General features: G+C 48.4%; 3 protein-coding genes across 9 annotated transcripts; 2 read left to right on the top strand and 1 right to left on the bottom strand.

Annotated features, from left to right (window-relative positions):
- The first annotated feature begins 359 nt into the window (after positions 1-359).
- LOC119129448 (protein phosphatase methylesterase 1-like) lies at positions 360-4,381 on the top strand. Of its 3 annotated transcripts, XM_037262737.1 has the most exons (13): positions 378-585; positions 1,054-1,252; positions 1,337-1,394; positions 1,723-1,774; positions 2,262-2,416; positions 2,586-2,676; positions 2,749-2,814; positions 2,888-3,035; positions 3,209-3,371; positions 3,770-3,834; positions 3,996-4,063; positions 4,140-4,162; positions 4,261-4,381. In XM_037262737.1, the coding sequence occupies exons 1-13, from the start codon at positions 557-559 to the stop codon at positions 4,263-4,265; spliced, it is 1,122 nt and encodes a 373-aa protein (XP_037118632.1). In that variant the 5' UTR covers positions 378-556; the 3' UTR covers positions 4,266-4,381. The 3 variants fall into 3 exon arrangements, with proteins under 3 accessions (XP_037118629.1, XP_037118632.1, XP_037118630.1); XM_037262734.1 differs by having other exon boundaries at positions 360-585; positions 4,140-4,381; XM_037262735.1 differs by having other exon boundaries at positions 380-585; positions 1,063-1,252; positions 4,140-4,381.
- An 89-nt stretch (positions 4,382-4,470) lies between these two features.
- LOC119129432 (RING finger protein 150-like) lies at positions 4,471-9,362 on the bottom strand. 2 transcript variants are annotated; one of them, XM_037262711.1, is made up of 6 exons: positions 8,284-9,111; positions 7,401-7,651; positions 7,029-7,183; positions 6,563-6,659; positions 6,246-6,489; positions 4,471-6,079 (listed from the first exon to the last, which is right to left on the bottom strand). In XM_037262711.1, the coding sequence occupies exons 1-6, from the start codon at positions 8,738-8,740 to the stop codon at positions 5,961-5,963; spliced, it is 1,323 nt and encodes a 440-aa protein (XP_037118606.1). In that variant the 5' UTR covers positions 8,741-9,111; the 3' UTR covers positions 4,471-5,960. The 2 variants fall into 2 exon arrangements, 1 of the variants encoding a protein (XP_037118606.1); XR_005099184.1 differs by having other exon boundaries at positions 5,961-6,079; positions 6,149-6,489; positions 8,284-9,362.
- Positions 9,363-10,038: 676 nt separating this feature from the next.
- Positions 10,039-20,569, top strand: LOC119129378 (SH3 domain and tetratricopeptide repeat-containing protein 1-like). 4 transcript variants are annotated; one of them, XM_037262574.1, is made up of 20 exons: positions 10,039-10,230; positions 10,397-10,456; positions 10,655-10,702; positions 11,386-11,516; positions 11,588-11,693; positions 11,772-11,912; positions 12,135-12,333; positions 12,580-12,656; positions 13,619-13,814; positions 13,905-14,032; positions 14,190-14,228; positions 14,308-15,573; positions 16,225-16,365; positions 16,453-16,671; positions 16,767-16,947; positions 17,024-17,174; positions 17,409-17,531; positions 17,940-18,135; positions 19,537-19,733; positions 19,946-20,569. In XM_037262574.1, the coding sequence occupies exons 2-20, from the start codon at positions 10,426-10,428 to the stop codon at positions 20,177-20,179; spliced, it is 3,804 nt and encodes a 1,267-aa protein (XP_037118469.1). In that variant the 5' UTR covers positions 10,039-10,230; positions 10,397-10,425; the 3' UTR covers positions 20,180-20,569. The 4 variants fall into 4 exon arrangements, with proteins under 4 accessions (XP_037118469.1, XP_037118468.1, XP_037118470.1 ...); XM_037262573.1 differs by having other exon boundaries at positions 10,373-10,456; XM_037262575.1 differs by lacking the exon at positions 10,039-10,230 and having other exon boundaries at positions 10,277-10,456; positions 17,940-18,090.
- The last annotated feature ends 811 nt before the right edge of the window (positions 20,570-21,380 follow it).

Below are 21,380 nucleotides of genomic sequence, written 5' to 3'. Positions count from 1 at the left end.
CGACGAGTATTTTCCTGTAATATCAAGCTGGTGGGGTGAAGCTAGCTATTTTTAAGGTAAAGTTGTCTCATTGTTTAGGCGTAATTCTCTTTTTTGTCTCTTGTAAATATATTTCAGCTGGGAGCATAGTTTTACTTATTATTAATCATTCTAAATAATTTTCATGTGTTTCAATTAGCCCACAGTTATTGATGGATTGAGAACAAATGCCCTGTAACTTCATTTGAATCAAATAAATGCCTGCGCAGTCATTTTTCTCTTGAACGGCATCCAGTTTGTAAATTCTGCCACAAGTGTAAATGACATGCGTGAAAGTTTGAAGTGCGTCAACCTGCAGGCCCACTCCTGTCGCCGTCAGCCAATGGGCCGCCGCCGCCAAGATGCTGCCTGACACAACCAGCTGACTCGGTATTGTTCTGCCGTGCGTATCAGCGCTCACGGAGCGTCATCATCTTATTCGCTGGATGGACGTCGGCCCTTCTGCCCAACGTCGTGGAGCGCGGGAGAGACGTTTGAGAGAAAGGTCTGGCTCCACTACACCAGCTGAGAAGCAAACATGTGGGAGGAGAATTTGGACAAGGAGCAGTAAGTCACATTTCCGGAACTCGGACAAGATCCAGCGATGCCTTGAGATACAAGTTGAATTCGTTCAGTGACTGCCGCTCAAAACCTCAAACTCTTGTGCAAGTATCTCAGATCAGGTTTCCCTGTGGAAATGAATGGAAGCACCCCAATTTTTGTGCATTTTTGTTTTCAGTAATCAAAATCAAGTCCTGATCAAAATAATGGCGTCATAACAAAGAAATAGAATGTCAAGAATTCAATAGATTGTGCCTCGTGAGTTAGTGCTGCAATCCAATTCAATGTGGCGTTCCTCCTGGTGTGCCCGCCTTGTCCACCAGGAGGCAGTATAATTGCACACCTGCTCATTTGCCAAACTGCTGCTTGTTAAGTGAGTCGAGTCGACTGCTGTCAAAGCAAAGAATCAGCCCAACGAGAGCTTTTATCTCAAGGCGCCAGTGTGAGAATTTGTCACTTTTTGTGTGCCCGCATGTGGACCAGTGACGTGGGCCAGAACCTGGACTACTCGCCCGTGTCATGGGTGGAGTATTTTGAGCAGATGGAGGACGTGAGTGTGGTCCAGGCTGACGGCCGAGACATCTTCAGGGTGTACAAAGCTGGACATGAGGGCCCCCTGTTGGTTCTTCTGCATGGAGGAGGACACTCGGCCCTGTCCTGGGCAGTTTTTACGGTAAGTGTGACTCCAGAACTGTTCCGGAACATGAAATGGTTCCAGGACTCGCCATAAGACTGCGGACTCTTTTGTGCGTTGTAGACTGCCATTGCTGCCAGAGTGAGCTGCCAGGTGCTCGCCATGGACCTCAGGGGGCACGGTGCGTCTCGCATGTATTGTTTGTGGTATTATGCCAAATCACAACTGTGATTATTTAAAAGACTAAAGTGTAGAATGGTAAATAAAAACTATTTGCTAGCTCCAGTCCTAATAAGATAAGATAAGATAGTCCTTTATTATTCCCTCAATGGGGAAACTCCTGTGTAAGCAGCAGTACACTTAACATACACGCACACACGCATGCAGGGAAGGGGGTAAAAGATTTAAAAAAGTAAAGATATATATAATTAAAAAAAATATGGACAGTATGTACACAATACACTTTTACACAGTATGCATAATAAAGTGGATTTTGTCCTCCTGTAAAGGTGACACACTTGTCCGCCAGTCGGACGACTTCTCCACTCAAACTATGTCCAGGTAAGCAATTAACTTACCAGCAATTTAGGTTGAGGAGTCACTTTCGTAAACATAAATCTACACTTGCACGTTAAAGCAAAATGTCCTTTCTTTTGGTAGTTACATCACAAACTTGATTTGGAATGTAAGTATGTTTTTTGCCTCGGCTGGTTTTAAGGGAGGAAGGTTGAGTAGTCGTTTGGGAATTGGAGTTCACGTACCGTGTGTTGCCTAGAAACAACGTCACCATATTGGCTAGCACTGAAACTCGCCGCCAGTTGATGCTCACCTTCTTGTCACTCAGCTACGCTATGCTACGTAGCAAGTGCTCTCCTGGTTCCCTTCACTGTGCTAACAGAAACAGACAACAAAACTAAATGCACAAGAACCAGAAACGATTATAATAATATTGCAAACTATTCCAACCTAGGGAAACACGTGTGCACAAAAGCGGCCAGCCTGTCATCCAACCGCCGCTAACCAGACAACTTGTACATGCCGCCCACAGCGACGTCGCCAACGTGGTCCGGGCCTGCCACGGGGAGATTCCTCCTCCCGTCATCCTGGTTGGCCACGGCGTTGGCGGCGCCATCGCCGTGCACGTGGTCAGCAATGAGCTGATGCCCACCGCTGTTGGACTCGTGACAATCGACGTGGTGGAGGGTAAGGCCTTTTCAATTAATTTTGGGTCATCGCACATTGGCTTTATTTGTCGTTGCAGTTTTACGTATATATTTAAACTTCAACATTGTGGAGAAACACGTTTAGGCTGTTGTCCTGTTGTGGGTGTGATCGGGTCAAAACGTACCTCCGCCATGATCTCTGTGGGCAGGAAGTGCAATGGAGGCGCTCCACAGCATACAGAACTTCCTGAAGGGGAGACCCAAGTCCTTCAAGTCTTTGGACCACGCCATCGAGTGGAGGTGAGCAGTCATTGAAGGAAGTAGACCGCAAGACCTGGTTGCCATTGAGACCTTTGCCTTTGGTTCTTCAAGCGTCAAGAGCGGACAAATCCGAAACTTGGAATCTGCCAGAGTGTCGATGGTTGGTCAGATCAAAAGGTCGGTTTGGTTTCGGTTCGTTAGTTGTGTGACTCGGTCTTCGGCTGCACGCGAGCTTGTGGCTGTGTGGCAGGTGTGAGGCGGAGGAGGCCGACACCCTGGAAGGGGCCGGCCCAACGAGGGAAGACGCGGTGGAGGACCGGAATGAGGAATTCTATGACCGAAGCTACGTCGACGATGTGAAGAACACCGCCACGGAGGCCGGCGGTGGACAAGGCCAGGTATAACGACATCATTGTGTATGATTTTGTCTGACGTACGCTACGTTGAAAAAATTCACCACACTGGGCTTTTGGATGTTTTTCTTATTTTGCATTACATTTTCGCTATTAGCCTTGTTATTTTTAAACATGTTTGACATCATAAGACTAAGGTGACACGCCTTTGTCTGCAGAGCATCTACAAATGGCGTATAGACCTGTCCAAGTCGGAAAAGTACTGGGACGGCTGGTTTCGGGGGACCTCCAACCTTTTTCTGGCCTGCAACCTGCCCAAACTTCTTCTGTTAGCAGGAATAGACCGCTTAGACCGGGACCTGACCATCGGCCAGATGCAAGGTATGCAGAAAAATACCATCAAAGGCAACTTTTGACTCTGTTAAATGGGGGTCCTTGGAAAATGTTCATCCAAACAACCAGAAGTTAGCAAAGCCCTGTTATAGACAGTCAACTCTCCTCTTTTGTACAGCTTTACTCTCGTTTCCATGGTGATAGCTTCTTCACAGGCACCTGCTGCTGTCAGGCAAGTCAGTCAGACGCCGCCCACGAGTGACAGCCCAGGTGGGGGAGGGGCGGGGGTGTCGGTGGTATCAAGGTGGCTACAATAGGTACAACATAGGAAGAAAATGATTTGTAGCCACAGAATAGTTGTGGTTCCTTATAGGACCAGCGTTGGCTTTGCAAATCATCTTACCCCCACTTCCCTCACCGTCTGAGGCTTTGTGTGTGTTCCGCAGGTAAATTCATGATGCAGGTGCTGCCGCCCTGTGGTCATGCAGTGCAAGAAGACCAACCAGACAAAGTAAGAAACCACACAGTTCATTGGTGCAGTCCATATTTGGACTTAAACTTTTTTTTTGTAGCTCGAGTGCATCAGTATGTCAGTACAGGGGATTTTGTTTTATCATCTTACAAGAAATAAATAAGAATTATGTAAATAAAGGTGGTCATGATTGTGTGAAGGTTTCTGATGCCGTGGCCGCATTTCTGCTGCGATACAAGTTTGCCGAAGCCAAAAGAGCAAGAACAAGGTAACAATGAGTCAGTGGAATGAAGGAAGAAAATTGCTTTTGGTTACACTTGTCTTTTTCCTCATTCTCTCTCTAGTCCAACTGCTTCTTTGGCCACTGGTAAGTCAACTTTCTGACTTTGTCATGAGTGAAGGATGTAGAGAAAGGAGCAGCTAGAGGTCAAAGGTCAAACACTCTGTATCCTCATTGTCTTTCAGAATAGCACAAAGATGATGGACGGATCTGCACACATGAAACAACACAAACCTCCATCTTCATCACTGATGTGAAGCTGCTAAACAACTCCAAACATTAAAATGAACTCAAATTTGAAAAAAATAGTGGTCAAGGCGTTATTTTTTTGTTACTTTAGCGCTGGTAAAAAAAAAAAAAAAAGTCTCAGCCAATAAGAACGCGTGAACGCATACAACACAACAGAGAAGTTTAATTCGAACAGCATTCACTAAAGAAAAAGCAGCCATGACGATGAGTTGTCGTCGTCACATTACAGCGAACAAGCTCGGCACCGGGGTCAAGTGCTCACATAAACGGGGAGCAAGGTAAGCTTTGACCACAACAACAAAAATCCTTTGCATTTGCCAGCAAGCTTGAAAGAAATTTGCAGCCTGTGAAATTTTTATAATAACGCACAGAGTGTAAAATGTCAGACTTGAAATGCTCTCGTATACAAATAACAGCGTTATTGGCGCTTCACAAACCCGATGGTGCCAAAAATCTATTTAACAAAAAGCAAAACCGCTACCGGGATTCTTGCTTGATGCATTTGTTCATTTCATTTTGGCAGAAAACTTGGCCTGAAAATATTGCGTGACGTGCCACAAAACAAAATTCACACCAGTTTTGTTTTGGATCCAAGCTGTGCAAGTTCATGTTTCAACACGGGAAAAAATGTTGACCTTTAGGATGTCCGTCACTTGGCGCCGTTCTTTATGTACAAGACACCGCCAGCAGGAGAAGGGGTGGGGCGGGAGCGGTGTCGATTTCATCTTTCTGGCATTACAAAAATAAACATCTCGTCTGATAGCAAAATAGATGACAATCTGGAGCGCTCGTCGTTACGCGCCGCCTCTCTGTCCTCTCCCCATAGTGTCGGCGGGAACAGTGAAAGAGAAAAATGTTAAAAAATTGATTGTCGCCGATGGGACGAAGGAAGAAATGTTGCTTGCTCGCCGTACCAACATTTCTTGCCATCTTATTGGGGACGGAAGGAGAAGCAACACTACAATGGCACACACGAGCAACTACGAGGTCAACACAAATGTTCACCCAGTGGCCTCGTTGGGCGAGATTGCGGAGTAGGACGAGAAGTGAGCGGGACCAGGTCCTGGAACATTCCACAAAAGGTAGATGATGCAGACAATCACAAGTGGGAGGAGTCACATGTGCAAGTCCCAAGTTTCTCTGACAAAAAGAAAAGTTAGTCAAATAGCTGCTAAATTTCAAGCGAGTTGGGCAATCTTGCTGAGTTGCAACATTGACTTGCCACAAACCAGTCTCTCTTCTCTATGACTTCCTTTTCCATTAAGTTTTAACCTGACAGGACGTAATCCTTGGATCTTTTCATGTCAAGTCCCAAGCAGTCGTTCATCAGCAAGATGTAAAATTGGCAACCTCGTGACTGGAGTGGGATTTGCTTTCAGTCGTTTTCTCATCAATGCTTTTTGTTCTCTTTGGATTCAGGAAGTCCAGCGTGAATCCGAGGAAATTTGGAGATTTGGAACGCCGGGCACCATTGGGATACACGCTGACGAGTCAACTGTTTCCATCCTGTAACCAGGTTTTTGGGGAAAACGTGGTGTGGTTGAGGTGCCGGTTGGGAGTAGGCCAAGCTCAAAGAAGTTCTCCTTCTATTTTGCTCGTTTGAATTTTTTTTTTTTTTTTTTGGTTTAGCTTTCTCTCAGGACTTGTCCCCTATGTGTGATGCTTGAACGGATCCCTCCTCATCTGACAGACCCGTTTCCACGGCAATTACCAGCGACGCCATGGAGACGCTGCTCACCATCGGCTGGAGCTCACCTGCAGGTAGCAAGACGCAAAGCGTTCAAACACTCCAATTCATTGTGCTGCTCGCTCCGGTATACCTGCCTTGGCCACCGGGGGGGGCAGTACTGCGTAATACAGCCATGCAGACACAAAGAATAGACTTCTACTGCATCTGTGACTCATCGAGAGGCAGGCTGACCCGTGTGAGTGTCGGTGGTGGCCGTCAAAGGACTGTCCCTCAGAGTGTCTGGCGGGTCGTGGTAGTCCTGCGGGAGTCCCATGTGTCGTACCCCCGGGTCCAGAACCACAGAAGCGCCTCCCTCACTTAGCGTGCCGTCGCTGGCTGCCCCAGAGACTACGGCCTCCAGCGCTAGGGGCCCCGCTCCGCCGCCCGGAACCAGGTCGTAATCCAGCGGCAGGTCGTCCAGGTAGTCTGCGTTCAACTGGTAGATAGACAGCAAGGATGACGCCACGAGCCCCCCCATTACCCCCTCTCCGGTCCGCCGTCGTACTCACAGCGATTCCCAGTGCTTTCAGGATGTTCATCTTGCACATTGGACACGTGCGATGGTCCAGGAGCCACGGGTCCACGCAGCTCTTGTGGAACAAATGTCTACACACAGACACAGATTCTTACAGGTAACTTTCCAGGGAAGTTACGCTGGAGAACTTTGTCAACTTTTCATGGATATTAAATGGAAAGGTCAACAATACCAGTTGAAGTTTATATACTTGCTTTATTTTCAAAGCAACCAAACACCCTCGAGCTCAATGCTGATTATTAATGGACAGCCCCATTTAATGGTTAGCATCGGCGATTGTGGTTATAACAATACTCGTAGGCATATATTCTTTATTATCTGCAAAGAATGACTAAATTGGATTGCCGCATTAAACAAGTACTTTACATTGTATCTGTTATATCGTGCAGTGCAAAACTCCCGCCAATAGGAATTCGAAAATAACGAGAGGGGTAAAATACCTGCACGGCAAGATACGGACCACGTCGTTGGCCTTGTAGCCTTCGATGCACACGGCGCAGTTATCAAAGTCGGCTTCTATCTCTTGGTCGCCCTTCCTGATGGTGCGCACCTGCAGCTTGCTGATGGCCTTCTTGGCTGCGTCACCGAGGCGGCGCTGGAGAGGAGGATGGTGACTTAGGCTTGGAATTGTTGACTAATGTATACATTGTTTAGTTTGGCGCAATCTTGTGGCATATTTCGACTGTGAGAGTTCCTGAGATAGTTCACTCAAAATTGTGTAGTTGACATGATCATAAAGAAAATCTCTTTCTGGTAATCAGGTGACGAATATGCGTTTGCCATCAGCCCCCGTGTGGTCGTCCCATTTGTACCTGATTGCGGTCTCGCGCGTTGGCGTATCGGAACCTCTGGATGTAGTAGAAGACGAGCCAGGCCAGCGAGATGATCATCAGCACGATGAAGGAGATGGACACAAAGACCACCGAGGTGCGGCTCACATACTTCTGCAGGTTCCTGGTCCCGATGGTGATGGTCATGGTGACGGTCACGTTGCGCTCCAGCAGCGACACCACCTCACGACCTTTGGGCTCCGGAATCATGATGGCCACCACGTCGCCTGTGCCTGAGTAGGGGAGAAGGACAGCTCAAAAGGTCAGAGGGAAAATTCTGAGTGGCAACATTGCTTGAGGACGTCTCGACTGCTGACGCCTTCCGCAAGCAACGTTCTCGTTTCAAGATGCTTGTTACAGCGTTTACTCCTTTGCAGACAGCTCCACTCGCCTTGCCTTTATTTCTACAAGTGACCATGAGTGTCACTTGATAGAAACGGAACAAAACATGCTACATAGAAAAGTACCCCAAAAGGTTTGGCCTGTCTGGCTTTGAGGTGAAACTTCACGATGAACTAATACTGATCTGCAACTTTTACAGATGAACCTGATTCGACCCGCTCTGAACACTTGAACGCCTGTATCCCAAACTGTTCAATGTTGTTGTCAAATCAGTCCCAAATGAACGTCCACCCCCTTTCTGTGACTCTTCTCGTCCCTTCAGTTGCAACACGCTGATGTGACGCTGAGACTCTTGCCTCCTTCTCCCGTTTGAGGGTTTGTTGATCAATTGCTTGCTCTGACGATAGTCCAGAGAGATTTCCCTAGAGCATCTTAGATTCACCCCGAGATATCGCACCAAATTCCGGCGATACTGGCAAGATATGTACGAAGGAGCGTGAGAAAAAGAAAGCGGTGGGCGCACCCGGATGAGGCATGGTGATGGTGTCGTTGGCGTTGGACGAGCCCACGTTGAAAATGACCACGGCCGAGGCGTTGCGCTCGGCGGCGTGCCGGATTTTGTCCCTGTACGTGCAGTTGCCGCGGGCGATCAGAGCCACCCACGCACCGGCTTGGGCTGGCACCACAAACGGGGTGGAGGGGTCGCAGGCCTGGCGATCGTGCGGAGCGGCAGGCAGGACTACTACCCCCTTGGCGTCCCGCTTGGGCGAGTGTTCCCCGTAACGCCCGCATTCGGACTTGTCGATGCGCAGCGTCTTGGTGGCGGGCTCCACGTAGGTGATGTTGACGAAAGCCGTGTACCATTCCTCCCGCTCGGCCACGGTGAAATCGAGGCACAGCAGGTGGACGAAGCAAAAGGACAGCAGCCACGTCGAGAGGGCCAGGCTGCGGCAGGCCGCCGCCACGGAACACGGAGCCATGACAGAACGCAAAGCGAGTGCTAGTCGGCCATGGGGCTCGGTGCCCGGGCGGAAGCAGGAGCGAGGCGCGTATGGATGTCCTCCGTTTGTCGCTCGCTGTCTTCCCCTCTTTCTGCTCTTGGATCCCCTGCGGCAGGCTACGTCAAGAGCAGGCGCTCGCTAGCCGCCTCCATCTGCAGCCAACAAAAACATCCGCACGAGGTCGGGGGAACGCAAACAAAGCGTCGGTGGCGCGGCGAGTCGAGTCGCTAATCAAAAGGTGGCACCTCAAAAATCGGGCTAGGGGCGTTCGCGTTTCCCGTTAAATTGTAGACGCCGTTTAAACTGCATTGTTTTGACAGGGCCCCAGCTTTCCGGCAGCTCCTGATTTGACAGGGCATCAAGGTAGCGCCTCGCGGTTAGAAAAGAAGGCTACGACCGGTTGTGGGTTGTCAAAACAAAAGAAATGTAGCTCTGACGGAGGGCTTCCAAGCAGCGGTTGCAGCGGTTCGTTGGGTTTTGTACGAGAACATTGTATTTTTGTTAATCGCTCGTTTTAGTTTTGTTACGATCGTAGAACCGAAGAAAGAAATCAAAGTCTTAGCATTTTATTCTGAAGTAGGAATCATTTAAACATCCGCTTTCACCAGCGTCAAATTCAAATCGCGGTGTGTTTCGAGATTATGTTGTTGCGCCACCCAGTGGTCTGGCATGCTGGACTGTATGAGTACACTGTACTGTACTGTATATAATCTACAGTAAAAGCTACAAAACAAACTGACAAATAACTCGTTTTCAAATCAGACGAGTAAAAACTGGTCAAATACTAAAAAAAATATATATATTAAAAGTGAAGACAATTTGCAATTCTAGTAATGACACACGAATTTGATGCACAATTTGTCTTCGTGGGCCACATAAAATGATGTGGCGGGCCTTATCTGGCACCCGGGCCTTGAGTTTGACACCTGTGGAATACAATATGTATATTGTTGACAAACACGATTGGACTTGTGTTGATATCAATGTTTGGAATAACGGCGTTTAAAATAACGCCTTTAGGTACCGCCGTTATTTTTTCAGTAACGTGGTAATCTAACAAATGACTGTTTCCGTCGTTGTAACGCCGTAATCGTTACTGAACGCTAAATGCACTGCGTTACTATGAATTTATTGAATAAACTGCGTGCGTAATCCTGACGCAACCCTGGCTGCTTCACTAAGTGGAGACTGGGTGGTTAACAACGCGATAAGCGATTATGATTGGCTGAGGCAGAGACGCCAGGCCGCGCGCTTCACGCGCAAAAGCGAACACGCTCCCAGCAAAAGCACTTGAGCTGTTTTTTACTTGGTGATTATTAACCAACAAATAGCAGCATTGAGGGAGCATACATACACACATTGAAGAGTAAGTCTTTGTCAAAATGGGTAAATAAAGCATTCTTTTTTTCAGTCCACGTAAGCCGGAAATTGAGGAGTTCTTGGCTCAATGTAAGAGTCGAAACGTGAAGGTAAGGATTCCTTTTAAATGCGCAACATTTCATTTCTGAAAATAAAGTAATGGATTTAAAGTGTTTCTTTGACTCGTGAACTAACCTTTATTTTGGAGAGCCAGAGCAGCCGCTGTGGGCTTGACACTTGTTTCCTTCTCAGAGAAATGCTCACTTGTGTCTTCAGTGTCGAAGTGACCAGCAGAAGTGAACGCGATGGAAAAAAGCAGACGACACAGTCGACTTGGTATGAAAAAATAACTTTTTTTTTTCTTTTTTTAATCTATTTACCTATTTTATGTTGTAACCAATTCTGTCACGGGTCATTCTTACGCATTTTTCAACAATGCCCATCAATACTAGTTGCTTTGTCGGCGAACGGCTCTGCGGCAATTTAAACAAATACATCTTTGTCTTCTTATTTTTCCTCTCCATCTTCCTCCAGGTGTTGCTGCCACTCTGAAGGGAACATCTGACGAGAACCTTCCAACAGGTTACTTCCTTTTTTTCCGTTTATTTTCCACATTGCACGCATGACCCCAGCTGTAGACATGTCATGTGAGCCCATTTCAAGGAGATTACACATTTACCCTCGGAAGTCACTCATTAATCTTAAAGTGTGTATCAAAGTGCAGCTAGAACAGGCAAATACATGTTTTTGTATTGTTTGTTTCTTAACACAATTGAACAATGAGACAAACTATAGCCTGTTTTGTTTTGTGGTGTTTAGTGACTAAAACGGGCGGCGCGCTGGCCAGCACGTCCGCCTCACAGTTAGGAGGGGGCGGGTTCGATTCAACCTCCGGCCCTCCGTGTGTAGAGTTTGCATGTTCTCCCCGTGTCCGCGTGGGTTTTCTCCGGGCACTCCGGTTTCCTCCCACATTCCAAAAACATGCTTGGTCGGGCAATTGAGCCCTCCAAATTGCCCCTAGGTGCGAGTGCGGATGGTTGTTCGTCTCTCGCTGTGTGCCCTGCGATTGGCTGGCAACCAGTTCAGGGTGTCCCCCGCCTACTGCCCGATGACTGCTGGGATAGGCTCCAGTACGCCCGCGACCCCCGTGGGGGCAAAGCGGTACAGAAAATGGATGGATGGATAGTTACTAAAACCGAGTGATGTCGTTGCGAAGGCATGCCGGAAGATTTGGAGGATGATCCCTGACTTTTGTGCACTTTCAGCTCTGCCCGTGCGCCTGGATGCGGTCACGGGTCACGAGCGTCTTCCTGCACACGAGGAGTCGCAGGAAATGCTGCGAGGGAAACTGCGCACTCAGCAGGCTGACAGCACTGAGCTCAGCACTCTCATTGAGGTACGTCACAAAAACACACTCGGAAGGTCATTCGGGGGAAATCACCAAGCAACAAAAACTGTGTCAAATAGGAGTTGTCTGCTCACCTCGTTGCCATTGACAGTGAAGACCAAGTGATTTTTGTCACGTTCAAAACATTCGAGGAAGTGTGGATGTTCGCAACGCACTACACACTCGGTACGTTGGCAATATTGTTGCTGTTTCGCTTCTCCCCCAAAAATGTTTCGTGCGCTTCTCATATCGTGTTTGTCATAGGCCGGCTTGGTCATTGCATGGAGCTTTTGTTGTTTGACAAGGAGTTGTGGTTCCTCTCCTTGGAAAACCATCTTGGAATCAAAGTTTCCGTTCCGGAGGACACTCTTCATGTTCTCTACACGTGCGTCCTCATGGAAGAAGGTACAAACCGGGTGGTAGTCATGAACAAACAAACAGACGACAACAAAACAATATAGTCGTCTAAAATCACATCCAAAACCTAACTCCAAGTCAAAGTGAAGTGGATACATTTGTTATATTTATCTGCAAATCCTGACACATGGTGACTCGGGTCAGGTGACACGAGTCCCTTCGAGTGTCATTTGATTGCAAATGGCGAGTTGTGATGATCTGTGTCGTCAGCGTCACTGTTTGCTCGCTGCACCGCCAGTCGGATGTTTGATAGTTGCACCTCCGGACCCGACCTGTACCTGGAGCAGGGAGACGTGGCGCTCTTTGAGCCTCCCTCCCGGGACTCGGGCTGGACGGTCCTTTGCTTGTCCGACGGCTCCCGAGGCACCGGGGCCAAACCTGCGCTGGAGCCTGTGATACCTTTTCATCAGTGAGTTAAAACATCGGGCACACAGAATGCAGTGTAGCTCTGTTTAGCGCAGCGTTACCGGGTTCCAGATGAGGTTCTCCTGCCGATAGGCGGGGGGGAGAAAAATCACAACAGTAATCTGTAAAAATCTTTGGAAATCATTCTCGTTGAAGTCGACTGTAAAACCGGCACCGAAAATGAAAACCGTAGCGCACTCGACGATGGTGATAAAAGTGGCCGTTGGGCATTCATGTGATGTTTCCGCAGGTGGTTTCTCAAGTCTTGTCCAGAGAACATTTTGGTGGGTGATGGCAAACCGGCCCGTGACTTCCCCATGCTCTTCGGTGAGGTGGCAGTTTGGATTATTGCAATTTATCTCAATTTCTGAGCCTAGGCACATTCAATGGTGTCTTGAGGGATGAGTGTTTTTTCAGACATGAAATCGTTTTAGACTTGCACTAGTGCAGACTTGAAATACAAGCGCTGTGTCATAGCAGTTAGCTCAAACTCGACACTTTTGCCGACCATCATCACCACTGAAAAATAATGGCGAGTATTGAGGTTTTCAATACCAGTCCCAGTTGAAGTATACTTTAAAAGTAAGCAGAAAATCTGCAGAATTAGCCAATGTATTCAAAGCCACCACATAGATCATTGGGACAAAAGGAAAAAAAGATGACTACCCTTTACGCCAGTGGTTCTTAACCTTTTTCCTTGTTCGCACCCCATTCAATTCACCAACCAGTTCCCGCACCCCTAACCCGAAATCATCATTATTATAATAATCATCGGTTTACTTTACAGCTATAAGGCTTAATTAGCATTATCCCTAATGCCAATTAACACAGTGACTTCTTGATTTCCAGAATTTTTCGCTTACCCCCACCATCATCCCCGCGACTAACAACACTCGGGACATGTGCAAAAATTGACAAATATTCTCAAACGTCCCCTGATCTTAAACTCCCAGGCGGGCAAGGAAAAACTTAAAACTCCTACTCGGGGAAATGAGAAACCTTAGGCATTGCATTCGAGTGAAATAACGATGAGCTCATCTTATTAACATCGACGACGTGTCCTGGTTCTTTCATTTCACGAATGCCAACTGGTGCAAACAGCTTGTTTTCACTTCCTGCCATCAAGTGGAAGAGTGTATATGTAAACAATGATTTTTATTTATTTTTTCCATTTTTTTTAGTCGACCAATTCAGCGGAATGGGAGAATTTTTCCTGGCACACCGGTTGGGATTTGTTGTAATATTGGCACAAAAATGCATGTTATCTAAGCTCACGATTTTGTGCTCAGCCGCAGGCACGTGTGTGTCTACCGCGCAATATGACGCCAAAGGTCCAGATGAGCTGAGCGTGTCCCCCAATGAGCGCATCATCATCGTGGGACGACTGGTGTCCTGTCACTGCTGGTTCTTGGCCATGAAGGAGGAAACGGGAGAAAGGGGTCTGCTCCGGACGAGCCTGGTGAAACCCTCGGGAGACACCTACGAGTGAGTGTGTGGCCGCAACGTGAAAACGGAGCGAGTAAAACGGCTTTCAGAAGCAAAGTCGTCTCGCTCGTTATCTCATCGCGTGTCCAGCTCGACCGACGCTCTTTTAGACGGAGACGAAGCGGACTTTTTCAGTCTGCGGGAAGATGCCAGTGAAGACCCGACCGCCTTACTCCAAAGCGCTTCTCAGAAGGATTCTGGCGGGAGCTACAAACTTGGTAGGAAATGTGCTTGGAAAGTGACGTGTGTCAATCCATTGCGAAAATTCGAAAAAGAATGCGGTCATGTTCAAGAGATCCACTTGTGACTTGTGAAAACGCAAGTCTGGAGAAGACTGAAAGATACAAATGTGTGTTCTTTGTCCTTCGATTCCAGATGTGTTCAGCTACCACGACTCCACGGCCAATCGGTCGCGTAAGTCTTTTCCGGCAGTGTCCTAAGACATGAATGGCATTCTGGTCTCAGAGCGCGGTTTTGATTTTTTTCTCTGAAGATCCTTCCATCCTGGTTGAGCCCTGCTTCCAGGAAAATTTGGTGCAGCTTCTGGATTTGTCTTCTGCGTGTGTTTATTGGGGAACCAGAGAGGATAAAGGCCGAAGCATTAAAGCTCCTCCCTTCACTGTCCAGCCGGCTGAAGAAAGACAAGGCGGTGAGAACATCACGTTGGTCCTCTCCTTTCTGGATGGGCGCGAATCCAAAGATGAGTTCAGAGCCCTTTACGTACTGACACCCGAACTTGTGTCCTCCTCCATCTTCTGCGGCCACTCAAGCGAGGACGAGTTGATTTCCTTTCTGTCCGTCGCCAGGGAAACGGCGAGGAACCAAAGTCTTTTGTGGTCCCAGACTCGTCTGTGCTTCCTTTTGGGCAAGTTCTGCGCCGCCAAGTCCAAATTCAGCCAGGCCCGGGTCTATTTCGAGGAGGCGCTCGGTGTTCCCCGCGATACTTTTGCCGACGTCAGGCTGCTGGCTAGCATTTATTCCAACCTGGCCGCCATTTATCTTCTGCAGAGGAACGCGGAGCGCTTCTTTGGCACGTCCGAACGACTGGCGGCCTTATTAATGGGAACGTCGTCCTGCCTGGAATGTGCGACGGAAAGCTGGGTTCTGCAATATGCCCTCAAGAAGGCGGTTGTGTCTGAAAACACAATGGCCGAAGCCCGGGCTTGCTATCTTCTGGCGATGCACCACTGGACTCGTGAAGAGGCGCCCAAAGTTGTCCCTTACCTGGAAAGGCTGCTTGTTCTTTCCGCTGGGTGTCAGGGAGGGTCGAGCGTCTCCCCCAGTAGAGGCGATCTCGCCCTGGCGAGGCTGCACAAGGAAATGGGCCTCCGCCATCTTAGTATTTCCTCAGCCAGAAGCGCACTGCTGCGTCCTGCGGCGACGCTGACAGACGGCCTCGGCAGCCTGCTCCTCGTGTCGCGCTTCTGTGTGGACAACTCCTTCCCAGCGCACATGGCTACGTATTTGCACGGGTGTCTCTCTTTGAGCGACTGTCAAGGAGGACGATTCATTTGGAAGCGCCGGCTGGCCCTTTGTCTGTCGCAGCTCTTGTACCAGCACGGGATGCTCGGCCACGCCATCCGAGTCGTGCGCAAACTCATCGATGGCGCCCCTCCCTCTCCAGACGTGGCTGAAGAGAAGAGTGCCCTCCTCTGGCTGGCATGGCTCCACATTCACAATGTTCAACCCAGCGCGGGACTGCGCGTCTTGGACTCGGTCTTGGCAGCTCTGCCGGAGTACTGCGCCACGCCGCTGGAAGGTCTTTGGATTTTGGTTCCTGCTTTTGACCAAAACCCGAGGGCTCGAGTCACGTGACACGAGGTCCCTGGATTTTGGTTCCTGCTTTTGACCAAAACCCGAGGACTCGAGTCACGTGACACGAGGTCTCTGGATTTTGGTTCCTGCTTTTGACCAAAACCCGACGACTCGAGTCACGTGACCAGACGAGGTCCCTGGATTTTGGTGACTGCTTTTGACCAAAAGCCGAGGACTCGAGTCACGTGACACGAGGTCTCTGTATTTTGGTTCCTGCTTTCGACCAAAACCCGACGACTCGAGTCATGTGACCAGACGAGGTCCCTGGATTTTGGTGACTGCTTTTGACCAAAAGCCGAGGACTCGAGTCACGTGACACGAGGTCTCTGTATTTTGGTTCCTGCTTTCGACCAAAACCCGACGACTCGAGTCACGTGACACGACGAGGTCCCTGGATTTTGGTGACTGCTTTTGACCAAAACCCGACGACTCGAGTCACGTGACACGACGAGGTCCCTGGATTTTGGTGACTGCTTTTGACCAGAACCCGAGGGCTCGAGTCACGTGACTCGACTCCAGCCAGGCTCGAGTTTCCGAGTCCCGTATTAAAGTTGGACCACATGTCTTGAGTGTTAACTTTTTGATTGGCGTCCAGGGTTGGTGCTCAACATGCGCGGCGTGGCTCTCCGTTGTATGGGTGACCTTCGCAGGGCGGCAGAGAGCTACCACGCCGCTATGGCCATCTGCCAGGAGAACAAAGACGTGCCCAACCGAGCCATAGCGCTTGCCAACCTCGGTAACTTATCTGCTTATCAGCGTGCGTCCGACGATGACGGGAGTGGAATTGCAGTAAACGACGTGGCAATGGTTTCTCCTCCCAAAGGCCTGCTGTGTCTCAAGGCCGGAGCTAAAGGAGTCGCACAGAAGCACCTGACGGAGTCCGTGCGGCTCTTTTCCTCGCTGGACGGAGGGCACGAGACGACCTTTGTCGCCGTGCTCCTGCACCTGGGACAACACTGGGTGAACGAGCGGCGGATGCATTTTGGGAAAGGATGCTACGAGTGGGCTTTGCTGCTGGCCATCAAAGCCAACCTCCCAGACTGTAAGTTGCTAAAAAGAGGACCTTCTCATCCCCAAAACGAGACATGAATTCCGACTACGACAACATCAGATCATCCCCATGTTAATATTTGCCAGGCCAGCTGACGGCGGTAAGACGTCTGTGCCACTTTTATGAGTGGGAGAGTCCGGACCGGGCCCGGCGCGTCATCTACAGCCGGTACCAGGTCCGACTGCTTCAAGGGACACCCGACCGAGAACGGGAGGGTGACACATTGGAAGCCATCAGCCAGCTCTTCCTCTCGCTGGCCACGCAGAGGTTCCCCACCCGGTTCGAGCGCTTGACGTTCACGTGTGGAATTCTCCCAAACGTGAGCTCCCGCATCATCACGTAGGGCCTATCGCGCGGCTCTCGACCACACCAAGAGCAGCCTGGCTATTTTCATCGACCTGGGCCTGAGTGAGAAGGAAGCGTACGGATGGCTTCAAGCTGGCAAGATCTACCACCTCCTCGGCCAGGCGGAACTGGTGGAACTTTACGTACAGGTGCGGAGTACAGCTGCCAGCCGGCCCACGACATCACCAGCATTTTTCTGTCCTCTGATTTGTTGGTCAGACCCAAATGCAAACAGGCACTAATTGGCATTTTGGGTCGAATGAGATGAATTTTGTTGAATTTATTTTTGTCTTGTCGAGCTATGAAGATTGATTCCAAATTGCACTGTGGACGAGTGAAATTTTGTTTTCTGGCACACATTTTTTGTCTTATGTGGTGGGCAGGTCGCACAGGATGTGGCTCTGAGCACAGGAGACAACAAGTTCATCTTGAAGATGCAGGAAGCTGCTGGAGATATCTTCTTCAACAGCCGCCATGATCAAGACAAGGCTATCATCTACTACAGGGTACGTGCCCCCAAAACAATGCTCGCTCGCTCTCTTTACTCCCGGCTCTCTCTCTCTCTCTCTCTTTACTCCCGGCTCTCTCTCTCTCTTTTCTCCTGGCTCGCTCTTATTGCTACGTGAGTCCTCAAGTTAGGCAGGAATACCCTTGCAAAAATTGAACTGCGATATTGCCAGGGAAGACTGGGATACGTGCTACAAAATGGCGTTAAAGCACCATTTTTTTGTATCAATGTGCAACCTCTCAATTAACTGTGGTTCCTTGGCACCAAGGTCGTGCAAAGTCATCTTTTTATTACTTTGTCCTGAGCACAAAAACAGAACTAGCGAGTTTTGGACAGGTAGATAATGGATTGGTTGAATTTGGTAGCTTTGCTCATTCGTTGTGTTCGGTGCCTGCCCTTGACGCAGGATGGCGCTCTTCCCATGGCGGACAGGAGCGGCGCCGTTTCCAGCAGGCTGAGGCTGTGCAACAAGCTGGCAGAAGTCATGTTCCAACTACAACTGTACGGAGAAGCCTTGGAATTTGCTCACAGCGCTCTGGAGATCAGCGTCAAGCTAGGTAGGAACCAGAGATGGGACCAAGTCACACATGTGCAAGTCTCAAGTGAGTCTCAAGTCTTAACCTTCAAGTCTCAAGTAAGTCCCAAGTCATTTTTTTCTTGGGCAAGTCAAGTCCTTAAATAGGTCAAGTCAAGTCCAAGTCAAGTCCTTAAATAGGTCAAGTCAAGTCACCTTATTATTGCCATTTTACCCGCAGAATCTGATCTTAGTAACGTGAAAAGACAAGATACAAGTAACTTTAAGTAACCATCATTGTCCAATGTGTCTAACGGTTAGTAATTCTGCACTACCGTCTGACGTTTCTGTGCACTAGTAGAACTACTTTTTGTTACTGGTGAGCTGAAACTTGTTGACACCTGTGTCCTGTTAGTTGGTAGCAGCAATTGCACTGGCATAGCTGTTTAAGACTTATGACAATAATTTGGATTTGCACTGTAATTACTGATACTCAGTAAAATACACCATGGAATCAAAGAAAAAAGACATTACCTCATACAATGATTGACAGCTCAATCTAAACAAATGAACGTCTGCCGACAGTGTCTGACACATTTGAGTTGCAAATATGAGAAAATAATCTGAAAGAAGAAACACAGTAAAGAGCATGAGAAACATTTCATGTTTCATCTGTAACATCTGGAGACACCCGAGTTCTATAAACTTCAAACGGACAAAGTTTGAAGTTGTCGTCTGGCTGTCTGAAATGTTTCTGTTGCATACCTTGCACTGTGCGCTGTCCGTCTTTTGCCGTCATAAAGGTAATTCCGATAGCCGAAGGTACCGCTCCCGCTGACGTGTTTGTGCACGTCTGATATAAAGGGGCGTGATTCTCCAATAAACACGTGAGGTAGGCAGAGAGGGCACGACCGATTGATTGACAGGGTAGCGATCCAATCATGACAACGCCATTCTCAGCCTGCGCTCCTACCGTGTTATCGATATTACTTTTTTAAATGTATTATTAATTTTGTATTCAAACTGAAAACATAAACTAAATAACACGGAAGTCATTCGAGTCATTGTGTCTCAAGTCAAGTCCCGAGTCTTTAACTTCCAAGTCGAGTCTCAAGTTTTTTATATTTTTGTCAAGTCAAGTCACAAGTCATCAAAACAGCGACTCGAGTCGACTCGAGTCCAAGTCACAGTGACTCGAGTCGACTCGAGTCCAAGTCACAGTGACTCGAGTCGACTCGAGTCCAAGTCACAGTGACTCGAGTCGACTCGAGTCCAAGTCACAGTGACTCGAGTCGACTCGAGTCCAAGTCACAGTGACTCGAGTCGACTCGAGTCCAAGTCACAGTGACTCGAGTCCCCATCTCTGGTAGGCACTGCCTGCACGTCTTGCTTATGGCAGCCCACATGGCACTGGTCCAAGTCCTAGTGCATTTCCATTTGCGCAAGGAAAGGGTCTGATGTTAGATTTGCCTCTCGTGGCTCCGTGCAGGTGAGGTCCTGAACGAGCGAGTGGCCTACCATCGTCTGGCCTCCTTGTACCACCGTTTAGGTCAGTGTGAGCTGGCTGAACACTACTACCTGAAGACTTTGAGCCTCTGCCCGGCCCCTCTGCAGTTTGACGAGGAGGCCCTCTACTACGCCAGGGTATACCGGACCTTGGGGGACATCCTTTTCTACGATCTGAAGGTACTGGACTTTTGGACTCAAAGCGTGATTGTTTGGCCAGGCAGCGGGGCAAGCAAAGAATGAAGTCGGCAAGTATTTGCTGCATTGCATACAAATGAAAACATGACCAACAAGGGACCCTCACCCAAAGAAATGGGTATACTCAACGTAACGTCAAAAAGAAAGCATTTGATTGACTTTTTTTGGTCAGAGTTACTTTTTGTTTTCTCCAGGACCCTTTTGACGCGGCAGGCTACTACCATCTTGCCCTGGCCGCAGCCATGGATGTGGGCAACAAGAAGTGGCAGCTGGTGCTGTGCACCCGCCTGGCCACCCTCTACCACAACTTCCTCATGGACCGCCAGCTCTCGCTTTCTTTTTACAAGCGATCCCGAGGCCTCGCCGCGGAGCTCAACGTGAGGAGGATGAACACGGCTGCGGACCGCGCCGACGTTCCAGTTTACTAGGTGCCGCCAGGCGACTGCTGTCTTTGAGTAATTCTGCACTACCGTCTGACGTTTCTGTGCACTAGTAGAACTACGTTTTGTTACTGGTGAGCTGAAACTTGTCGACAACTGTGTCCTGTTAGTTGTGCCAGTTAACCTTAGTAGTAGTGGTAGCAGAAATTGCACTGGCATAGCTATGATTCTTTTACTTTTTGTAGGGGTAGGGTGGAAATATGCCAAGGGTCTCTCTGAAAATACTCGAGTCAGTTAAAACCCACGCAAGCACGGGGAGAGCATGCAAACGGGAGAGCGGAAGAAATGAAACGTCTTGGGTACAGAAATAATCATAACTCAGTTGCCACGCTCTTCCCATGAGACATTTGCTCCGACAAACGAGTGCAAATTGGTTGGAAAAATAGCCAAAAGAGCGCAATCCTTAATGACTTGCGTGATGAAGTAACTATAAGGATAAACAAGATGAATTTTCAAGTAATAAAGTGTCAGTTCTTGCACTGGGTTCCGCCAATCAGGTCTCCCCTTGTCCCTGTTCCTATCGCCTCCTTCCCCCAAGTGAAGAGTTGTACAGGTTGATGGCGTTTAGCAGTCTATTGGTCCCACGCTTGAGGAGGAGCAGGCTCCCACTGAACAGGCTCCTCTGAATGATGCTAGCGTTATTAAATCAAAGTCAAAGTCTGCTTTACTGTCAATTTCTTCACATGCCAAGACACACAAAGAAATTGAAATTACGTTCCCACTATCCCACGGTGACAAGACATAGTACACAATATACATACAAGTAAACAACACAAAAAATAAAAACAAGAAGGCACAAACAATGAATAAATAAGAGTGATGAATAAATAATAAATAAATAACATAATAAATAAGAGGAGCAAAAATGGAGCAAGTGTGCAGACAGCAGACAGTCAGAATAGAGCGCAAACTAACAGCCTGGAGTATATTTTTAATTTATGGCAGATTTGTAAAACTGCTGTTATGTCTTGTCGAAAGCCAACCAACTTGATGCTTTACTAGCATTCCCTGAAGGGCTAACGCCTTAGTCAAGAAAGGTGAGTGTAATTGATTATTAGAATTCAAGAGTTTTTTATTCTCCATGTTTGAGCGTGCCAAACAAGGAATTTGACGATTCGCTGGTTGTTTACTGTTGTTCAAGTGTAGAAATAAAGACCGTTTACAAATGTCAAAGAAATGAAAGCGTCCG

Source organism: Syngnathus acus, chromosome 10, assembly GCF_901709675.1.
Source record: "Syngnathus acus chromosome 10, fSynAcu1.2, whole genome shotgun sequence".
Classification (NCBI taxonomy): domain Eukaryota; kingdom Metazoa; phylum Chordata; class Actinopteri; order Syngnathiformes; family Syngnathidae; genus Syngnathus; species Syngnathus acus.
This window is presented reverse-complemented; position numbering and strand designations above follow the sequence as displayed.